The sequence below is a fragment of the Schistosoma mansoni genome, chromosome W, assembly GCF_000237925.1.
Source record: "Schistosoma mansoni strain Puerto Rico chromosome W, complete genome".
Taxonomy (NCBI): Eukaryota; Metazoa; Platyhelminthes; class Trematoda; order Strigeidida; family Schistosomatidae; genus Schistosoma; species Schistosoma mansoni.
Genome location: NC_031502.1, coordinates 39,768,302 through 39,779,495, shown reverse-complemented (window position 1 = coordinate 39,779,495; position 11,194 = coordinate 39,768,302). Strand labels below are relative to the sequence as shown.

At 39.4% G+C, this 11,194-nt stretch overlaps 1 protein-coding gene across 1 annotated transcript; it reads left to right on the top strand.

The window, feature by feature from the left end:
• Positions 1-4,757: 4,757 nt before the first annotated feature.
• Positions 4,758-5,440, top strand: Smp_135260 (choline/ethanolaminephosphotransferase 1; the record flags this gene model as incomplete). Its single annotated transcript, XM_018789673.1, has 3 exons — positions 4,758-4,887; positions 4,933-5,104; positions 5,148-5,440. The coding sequence occupies exons 1-3, from the start codon at positions 4,771-4,773 to the stop codon at positions 5,438-5,440; spliced, it is 582 nt and encodes a 193-aa protein (XP_018655093.1). The 5' UTR covers positions 4,758-4,770.
• Positions 5,441-11,194: the final 5,754 nt, after the last annotated feature.

Here is an 11,194-nt window from a genome sequence, read left to right as displayed (position 1 = left end):
TGAAACTTATCTAGTTTTGTGATTTAATCGTATATTGTTTTGAGTACGTATACGTACCTAAAATAAGTCACTAGAAAATTATACATTCACGTTAAATCAGCAGAAATACAACAAGTCCGATTATAAAACTAACTAGTTCTATGTAAACAGTTGCTCATTTGACCCAGTATTCAATATGATTTTCTCTAAGAATTTCAATGCTTTTCAATTTCGTTTCAAAACCTACCATTTTTCCGTGCCATTTCATTCCAACTTATTGGCTATCGGAAACGCTCATTACCCCGACTAGTTGAGGAAAGGGATATCAAGCTCTTATCAGTCTTAGTGATCATGCTACTCGGGACCGGAAAAATGACCATATAAGATAGGAGTTGCAAAGAAATATTACTCATAATAGCATAAATGGTAATAAGTTCATCATTGTCACTTCGGTAAATTTCAAAACATGTCCTTAAGGTCTGCTACTGGTGGTTCTGATCAACCTGAGCACTTTCATAAGTCTTAATTTCAACTTACGATTCGGTTCAACAGTCGGTAACTTCATGAAGTAATCAGACATCCATAGTGCGACAATCCTTATTGTTTGTTTACGGCTAATACTTATTGAGCCTCTTTTTGCACCTAAATTGCTACTGTTTTCTGCGTTTCTGAATAAAACGTAATAAACATTGGCTTTATATAAAATAATAACATATTAGGTAGTACGAGGGTGTCAGAAGTTGGCACTCAACGATATGAGGTGCATGTAATTTCGAAGAAACGCATTTGTGAGATTCAAGCTAGAATGTTTCCATTTAGCTATTCAGAGCACTGGTGGCGTAAGAGTTACATTAGTTGATCACTAGGTATTATTCAATGTCATCTTTGTTAAGCCCTTCCTACTGACGTCAATTACATCTAAATGTAGCCATTAGCTTAAGTGACTCTATAGTGTGTGCACTGTTTTTAATGTTAGGTTATGAAGGCAGCTATCTAAACATCTCTGAAAAGAGCCACTCGTATTGATTACCTCAGACAACTTGAAAATTGATTCGTATTTGTGAACATTCACTAGGGTACCACCAAAACTACATATTTAACCTTTCTTTTGGAATACACCTAATAGTGAAAATTCTTGACATCATTACTCTAGACGCCTACCCATAATTCTGCAATACAGTTTTTGAAATATATTTGCAAAATAGTTATTGCTTTGTAAATTACACATTTTATGCAAGCTCAAAAGCACGACTTTTCATCGAGTCACTGAGGTTAAGCAGTCGTACTTCTAGTTACAACTTACTCGGTTACGAACTAGAAATACCATTCACTACCTGATTCTTCGTAAAACAGGATAAGTGGACAAAAATGAGTACAATGTTTTCAAGCTTCCTCACCCGAGACCTACAAACACTTTGTTGTCATTGTCGTGTTACCTATAGCTGGCCTCATTTGAACAAATCTCTATTTGATGAAAAAGTAGGTGCATCTGCACCACGGAAGTAGATTTTTAACATTATCACTCAGTGTTTCAGACCATTGGTCACGATATTTTACCAGGTAGTCTGAATCTGCCAACTTCTCTAAATTTAACAGTTAGTGCCTTTATTGACTAATACTATCTTTTCGTTTGCTCATATTTGTCGTTCCACCAAACTATTCGTATTCTAGAGTAGGTAGTTGACGATCCGTCCTATGTATTTTGTCCCAACCGCCTAAGGTTACATAACCAACGTATTATGTGTATTGGATATTCTGTCTCTAACCCCAGGACTGCCTAATCGGTTGAATCATCATAAATAACCAATTCTTCAGACTTTTATAGTCAAATGATAGTCTAACCGCATAGGACTCTCTAGCATCTCATCGACATCTCAAGCATTATTGCGCGGCATATGTAACATGTAATCTTACGAATTGGTCAGAATTTATTACTGTAGTCAGACGTTAACGATATTATGTACCTAAACACCGTTTTGTCATCATATGCAGTTCCTGTGTCAGGCGTTGATGAGCAAGTTAAGAAATGCAATTAGTTTCTGTACGAATACTAAAATTATATATACCTATCTTTCCGTGAGTGATACAACTATCTAGGTACATCAGTTCCTTAGCGCTCAATCACTTTTTGGTTATCTTTAAAATGTTTGTTCCTGTATGTTACAACGATCAATAATCATGAGAATTGCAAAAAACTATCCGAGCCCGCCACTTTATTTTACATATTAGCCTGATTAAAATTTCCGAATCATCGCTTCTGAGTAATCAAATGCATTTATTCATTCTTTTCCAATCCGTTTTAAGCTCGAAAATCTAATGTTCCGCACTGTTAGGTGGTAATTAGTCGTTCAGTCAAAACGTAGAACCTGTACGTTTGTATATCGGTTCAAGTTTCTATACCTCATTAACACATAGGTGTCGGGCCGAATCCCAGAATAGTAGAGGTATGAACAGTATGGCTGGTAACAGAAAAGATCAGGGATCGAAGATACGATTCGAGAAAATATAAATTAGTTGAATAAATTTTTAAGAAAATGAGGAATTTAGAATCTTTGAATTTGTAGAAAGGCAAAGAATGAATGCACCTGAGCCTTTGCAAATGATTTCAAGCCATATCATTCAAAGTCTCTAACAATTGGTTACAATAGTCACATGGACCCCTACCAGTTAGTCTATACTTATTAACATGGCTCAGTCCAATTATCAGTGACTTTATGAACTTATGGCATGTTTTGGTTTGGCTGGCCCTAGCCTACCTTCGCGCCAGAAAGCATCATCTGTTGGTGTTTGGACATACGTAATACATGTCCTAACCACCCCAGTTGTTGAAAAATTCATTACCTCTTCGATTGATTCGTCATACTTACCTAGTACCCTATTGCTAACCCAGTGATTGCTTACTTGGTGGTCGAAAAATACACAGTCAATGCTTCGAAGACACCTATCACAGGATACAAGTAACCTACGAATATCCTTAAACGTGGTATACATCGAGAGATGAAACACTTGGAAGAACTATTCTATGGTTGGTTGTGGTGTTAATCAACCATAGAGTAGTTTCTGTGTTTCATCTCTCCATCTATATATAGGAAATCCTGTCATCTATCAATCACCAATAACAAAATGTCCTAATATCAGCTAATAGCCGGTTACCTCACAACTAACACCAGTACTCTAAGCAACGTAGTATGCGTAAATAAGGGGTAAAAGTGGCGCTTTATCTCTCTAAATGCTTTTATACAATGACACATTTATATTGCTGTTTACTGCTGTCAAGTGGTCCGTTTATTTCCCGTGAAAGAGAAGTGATGAAGCAATATCTACTTTGATAAACTTGAATTCCAGCATACTAATTCAAATAGCACTACGGATAATCGTGAAACAATCAATTGAATGAAACTCGTCACTATAAATCAACTTCCTTGATTATTAGGCGTTTGACAGCATGGATAGGAGAACCTTATGGAACCTTCCCCAACACTACGGTATGTCTAGGAAAATCATCAACATCAACTAAAATTCATACGACGGACTACACTGCATAGTCGTGCATGGAGGACAGCTGATAGACGGATTCCAAGTAAGGACCGGAGTCAGACATGGTTGCTTTCTCTCTCCCTTTAACTTTCTTATGGTAGTTGACTGGATTAGGAAGACCTCCACATCTGGGGGGAAGCACGGAATACAATAAACAGCTTGGATGCAACTAGACGACTTGGACTTTACAGATGACTTAGCTCTTCGATCCCATACACACCAACAAATGCAGATGAAGACAACCAGTGTAGTAGATGCCCTTTTATCAGTAGGTTTCAACATATATAAGGGGAAAAGCAAGATCCTGGAATGCAACACAGAGAACACCAACGCAATCACACTCTACGGAGGAACTCTGGAAGAGGTGGAAACATTCACTTATCTGGACAGCATCATCGGTGAACGTGGAGGGTCTGATGCAGACGTAAAGGCGAGGATTGGCAAGGCAAGGGCTGCATTCCTACAGTTGAACAACATTTGGAACTCAAAACAACTTTCAGTCAACAATAAAGTTACGATCTTCAATACGAACGTCAAGATAATTCTACTGGATGGAGCTGAACCTTGGAGAACTACCACAGCCATCATCAAAATGGTACAGGTATTTATAAACAATTGTCTACTCAATGTCCGTTGTTGTCCGAATACCACCAGCAATAGTGTACTGTGGGAGAATACAAATCAACTTCCAGATGAAGAGGAAATTAGGAAAAGATTGTGGAATTGGATGGGACATACATTACGGAAATCATTAGAGTGCATCGCGAAGCAATCCCTAACTTGGAATCCTGGAGGGAAAAAAAGAGGAAAACCAAGGAGTACATTAGTCCGGTAATTAGAAGCAGACATGAAAATAATGAGTAGTAACTGGAAAGGATTACTCAGGACAGAGTTGAATGAAGAATGTTGGTGGGTGACCTATGGTCCTCCACGATGGGTAAAAGGCGTACGTAAATAAGTAGTGGGTTCATGTAAACTATAAGTTGTGTCAAAAATAAATGTGGCAACCCTTTCTTGTTACCGTCTATATTGCATCTTATGATATTGTTAGAATCTAATAATATAATGAAAAGAAAAGGTTGGTTGAAAGCTTATCTTATCTTGGTTAGGGTGTTGCTTTCTGTTTTGTTAGTTCTAAGAAATCTTACTATTCTCCTAGTGTCTACATTCGCAATATCCTTTTTTAACGTTTTGTATTTCAGTCTTTAATATCGATCAAGTCACTGGGATACAAATTACAAATTTGGAAAAATAATGCACCAACTAACTGATCAAATGATATCTGGATTGAAAAATTATAAATACTCGTGTGTGGATAATTCACCTTTTTCAACATATGTTATGCATCCCTTCTGGAATTGGTTGGCAAAAGTATAATTCATCTATCTATTAACAAGTTCTTATGTTTACTTATAGTTTTACCCTGTTTGGCTAGCTCCAAACCTCATAACATTCACTGGTTTCCTCCTAACTGTGACCCATTATCTTCTATTGTGCTGCTATAACCCCACTTTCTTCTCAACAGTCAATGTTCCTACTTGGGTTTGGCTTGTTACCTCTTTTCTTGTATTCATTGCTCATACTCTAGGTTCGTCTCACATTATAAACTGAACAATAATTTTTCACTTTAGATGGTACAGATGGAAAACAGGCTCGTCGAACTAGGTCATCATCGGCTCTTGGCGAATTATTTGACCACGGATGCGATTCGTGGGTGTGTCTTTTTCTTGCTGGATCAATGTTCTCATTGTTAGGTAATATTTATACTGTGAGAGAAATGTTTATGGGGCAATGGGTATTATTTATCACTTTTCTTCTATCCCATTGGGAAAAATACATTACGGGCACCTTATTTCTACCTTGGACGTTCGATACAAGTCAAATCGTAAGTAATCTATATGTTTTCATATGTTTATCTATTTAGTGTTTCTCTGATTCACCGAGTACTCATTAATTTATACCTTTATGTATATTGGCTGGTCACTGAGGCTGTAGTTGATGAAATACAGCTCGATTTTACTAACCGATCATTAGGAGTCAACTGTTCCAACTTGTAAACTCCCATCTCTATTTAATCGATTATTAATTACTGGGTGCTCTATAACTAACAAGTTAAAGCATCTGTTAAATTGTTATCAATAATGATACATTAAAATAAAAAGCTTTGAGTAAACTCAGTCCAATTTGCAACGTGGTTTCGTCATTAATTATGATACTTTCGTTCATTATGTTAATCATTCGGGCTACTCCAATATCAATACCATGATATAAAAACTAACTCTCTATTGCTCTTTTCCCTTTCTCACTAGAATAAAAACACCAGTTTTGTAGATGAAGCTATGTAATATTGATTTTGTGTAACCAACCAGAAAGATATGGAAATTTCTCGATTATATATCAGTGAAAAAAATTTAAAACTGAGTATTTATCACTTACTCAAAATATCTTTGAAATGTATTGAAATTCCAATAAATAATGTTCATATGAAATAATAATTTACTGTAACAGAATTTTAACCTAATCAACATTGATTTGATTTTCACGAGTTGTAATTTAAGATTTCATATCCTCAAAAACTAACAGCTAAGTAAATAGTGTGAATTCAACTGCGTCTACAGACCTACAGGTCTGTTGCTTAAATCTACAATTAATTAGATACTACACCGTAATATTAATCGTACTGTCGATAATTGTTTCCTATGTTTGTTTTTTCATTTTTCATTTAAATCATGTAGTCGTAGACCTTGATCAAATACATATAAATGTACTATCAGATTGGAGGGTTTGTGAAGATTGTAGTAATTTAATAGCTGAATTCATGAGTCGATTAAAGCCAGACCACCGTGGAAAAACTTGAAAGCATCAGACGGCCGTTCCTCCTAGTTATTAGGGACTACTCAAGAGAGCTCATCCACGATCCTGCGCGCGCGATTCAAATCCAGGACCTTCAGTCTCGCGCACGAACGCTTAACCTCTAGATCACTTACAGGTTTTCCATGATGGTCTGGATTTAATCGACTCATGAATTCAACTATTAGAATACTACAATCTCCACAACCCCCCCAATCTGATAATAATCATCATGTGCTCACTAGTGACTGGTTTCAAGAGGTATTTTCTGGAGTTCTAATGAGCACTCGTGACCAGTAGAGTTCAACCGTGTCTGTTGTGAGGCAGTTACTCACTGAAGACCATGGTGGACAGTCGCGGAATTACGTGGATTGGTTGAAGTTAAACATTAAGACCGTTAGATGCCGGCTCAGTTGTCTAGAGGTCGAGTGTTTGCGCGCGAGACCGAAGGTCCTGGATTTGAATCGCGCGCGCAGGATCGTGAATGGGCTCTCCTGAGGAGTCCCATATTATGACAGAATGGCCGTACGAAGCTTTTACGTTTTCCATGGTGGTCTAGCTTTAATCGGCTCATGAATTCAACTATACATGTATTAATTATTTAACTATAATCATTTGATGTTTGGCGACAAAATAATAATATTCCAAAAGTACATTTTTATAAGAAAATGCACTAAACAAATTTGTTTATGTAAAATTTTCTACCCTTAAAATCGTTATCTGTTTACTTTTTAAAACAGAGAAGTAATGTTCTAATTAGTTATTATCATTGTATCTTAAAAGAAACACCATTATAAGATAAATGTATCTGTTCAAAATTTGAACATTAATAATAATAACGCATAGTTCTTATGCTACTACCTTGACGTGGTGGTCGAGCTTGCCTATCGTGATGATTCAATCGAGCTATACTGGCTGGAACAATCGTTCCTCAAGGTCCTACCATGCCAGGCAGGTCGTTTGAAGAGCGGTGAGACTAAAAGCAGCAAACCCAAGGTCCGAAGGCGAAGTCGTACTGCTGACTGTACAGAGGTGTGGCAGCAGTAAGGTGTTTCCTTCAGACAACCAGCATGACAGCGATGCTGCCTCCCCACAAGGAGGGGTGGGGTTAGAAAAGGTCGACCCTAAAAATGCACATCTCGCCTTATCCCACGGATATCCGTCTCCGGCGGTAAGGTCCTCTGAAGAACGGAGCTAACACAAAAGTTACCCACAAAAAGGTCGTGTGTGACCGACCTCAAGCAGTTGTCCCTTGGGGACTGCGGTCACGCTCTCAGGTCATTAAGACCACTTCTAACCCAATTTCCTTTTCAGGTACCCCTAGAAGAACCCTTCCACGGTGTGGGCGACCGGGAAGTGATAACTGCCCTCATACCTCTAACAGCACTCAAGACCACTGTATTCATAATCAATCTCCTTCTTCAATTCCTACTATTCCTTCTACCTTGACTTTCAACACTAAACTTCTTCTTCCGATTTCCTCCTCAAGTGTCACCATGGCCAACGATTCTAGTGCGCGAAACGCTGTCCCAGATCTACTAAAACCTCGCTCCAAACTACACATTGGAGCCTTCAACGTACGTACCCTATGCCAAGTCGGTCAACAGGCCTCCTTAGCTAAAACCCTAGAATCTCGTACCATTGATGTATGCTGTGTCTCCGAAACACGCATACAGGATCCCAGTGTGGTCATTCAGTTGACCTCACCTCGCCAAAATGGACAGCCAACGAAATACACCCTCCGTGTATCTGGCGACCCGTTGGCTAGTTCTCGTGGACTTGCAGGTGTAGGAAAGACACACGAACAGCTGTGGAAACAGCAGTAACATCTATTAGTTATTTAAACCATAGAGTTGCAAAAAACCAATGGATTTCTTCTAAGTCTATTTCACTGATGGATTCGCGTAAACTCATCCCATCAGGCTCTGAACATGACGAAGAGCGTAAACAAATGAGATTTAGGTTAACTAAAAGTCTAATAAACGATCGTGAGCAGTGGTGGGCAACGAAAGCAAAAGAGATGGAAAAGGCAGCGGCTGTAGGCAACACCAGGCAACTATTCAGACTAATAAAAGAAACCGGAATTAAGAAGTCAAGTGTAAGTGAGACAATCTCGGAAAAAGACGGAACCCTTATCTGCTCTCAACCCAAACGTTTAGAACGATGGGCGGAACACTTTAAGGAGCAGTTTAGCTGGCCTTCAGCTACTGCACAACTACCCACTATTCCCAGAAAACCTGAATGGAACATTAAAGTAGGCCCCCCGACCCTACTTGAAGTTCAAAAGGCTATAACTAATCTGAAACGAGGAAGAGCAGCTGGTCCAGATGGATTGGCTCCAGAGGTCTTTAAATATGGTGGTCCAATTTTAGCGATTAGGTTGACTAATATTCTGGCTGAAATCTGGGAGACGGACGTAATCCTATTTGACTGGTCACAATCTCTTATTGTCCCAATATATAAGAAGGGGCCAAAATCATCCTGTGATAACCATAGAGGGATTAGTCTGACTAACATAGCATCTAAAATACTAGCCTCAATAATTATCGGGCGCCTAACTAAGACTCGTGGACTGCAAACACGAGAAAATCAGGCTGGCTTCAGACCTGGTCGTGGCTGTATCGACCACATATTCACCATTCGTCACATTTTAGAGCACAGACATGCTTATCGGCGTCCGACAATGATAGTTTTTCTTGACTTGAAAGCAGCATTTGACTCTGTAGACCGAGAGGTTCTGTGGCAGTGTCTGTCATTAAAAGGTGTACCTGAGAAGTACATAAGCCTTGTGAAGGCTCTTTACTCTAACACTACCAGTCGAGTGAGAGCTTATGGCGAACTGTCATATGATTTTACAACCTCAAGTGGTGTCCGTCAAGGCTGTCCACTATCCCCATTTTTGTTTAACTTCATTATAGACCTGTTGCTGGAAATAACACTCTCGTCGACTGAATTTTCAGGAATTGATCTTCTACCAGGAGGTTCACTTATCGACTTAGAATACGCAGATGACATAGTCCTGTCTGGTTAAGACGCTGGCAAAATGCAGAGTCTTCTGTTAGAACTGAGTAATAATGCCAGGATGTTTGGGATGCGTTTCTCCCCATCCAAATGTAAATTGTTACTCCAGGACTGGCCTGCGTCAACACTTGAACTAAGGATAGGGAGTGAAGTAGTCGAACGCGTGGACAACTTCACTTATCTTGGAAGTCTGATCAGCCCTAATGGGTTGGTGTCTGACGAAATCTCAGCACGGATTCAAAAAGCTCGTTTGGCTTTTGCCAACTTATGTCACCTATGGCGAAGACGAGATATCCGTCTATCAATTAAGGGATGAGTATACTGCGCAGCAGTTCGCTCTGTTCTACTTTACGGCTGTGAAACATGGCCATTAAGAGTAGAAGATACTCGTAGGTTACTAGTATTTGACCACAGATGCCTTAGAAATATTGCTCGCATCTTCTGGGATAACCGGGTAAGTAATAGTGAGGTTAGACACAGGGTATTAGGGAATGGTGGTAAATCAGTTGATGAGGTGATGAATCTTCATCGACTGAGATGGTTGGGCCACGTGTTACGTATGCCTGAACACCGATTACCACGACGCGCAATGTTGACCAGTGTAGGGGATGGTTGGAAAAGAGTTAGGGGCGGCCAAACCAAAACATGGCATCAGTGCTTGAAGTCACTAACTTTTAGTCTGAGCCATGTTGGTAGATGCAGACTACCTGGTTGGGGTCCGCGTGACTATCGTAACCAATGGTTGGAGACTCTAGGTGACATGGCTCAGAATCGATCACAATGGCGTAGGTGTATACACTCTTTATCTTCCCTTAAACCTTGAGATTAAAATTGCTTCATAACTTTTTTTCCCTTCCTATACTATATCCTTATATACAACCTTTCTTTATATACTACCACCACTAAATTAATTACTTCTATGAATCCGGTGTTCATCTTGTTGTGCTAACGAGGTATGGCGATTTGGACCGATGCATATATGTGCCTGGTCCTACGTTGTCGCTGACTGACTATATAACTGGGATTTCTTTGTGGTATTAATTCATGTGTTCTTGAGTAAAATCATACATGTCCATGCACAAATGCATGTATTAATTTATTCAACTTACTTACTTACTTACGCCTTTTACTCCTCGTCGAGGAGCATAGGCCGCTCACCAGCATTCTCCATCCAACTCGGTCCTGAACCTTCCTTTCCAGTTCTTTCCAGTTGCTATTCATCCTTTTCATATCGGCTTCTATTTCCTGGCATAGTGTGTTCTTTGGCCTTCCTCTTTTCCGCTTCCTTTTCGGATTCCAAGTTAGGGATTGAGTCGTGATGCACATTGGTGATTTCCTTAATGTATGTCCGATCCACTTCCAACGTCTTTTCCTAATTTCCTCTTCAGCTGGAAGCTGGTTTGTCCTCTCCCATAAAACGCTGTTGCTGATAGTATCCGGCCAATGGATATTGAGTACTTTGCGTAGACAACTGTTTATAAATACTTGTACCTTCTTGATGATGGCCGTAGTAGTTCTCCACGTTTCAGCTCCATACAGTAGAACTTTCTTGACGTTCGTATTAAAGATTCTGACCTTGAAATTGGTTGAGAGTTGTTTTGAGTTCCATATGTTCTTCAACTGTAGAAATGCTGCCCTTGCTTTGCCAATCCTCGCCTTTACATCTGCATCCGATCCTCCTTGTTTATCAACGATGCTCCCCAGGTACTTGAATGTTTCCACCTCTTCCAGAGTTTCGCCATCTATTGTGATTGGGTTGGTGTTCTCCGTGTTGCATTTGAGAATCTTGCTTTTTCCTTTGTGAATG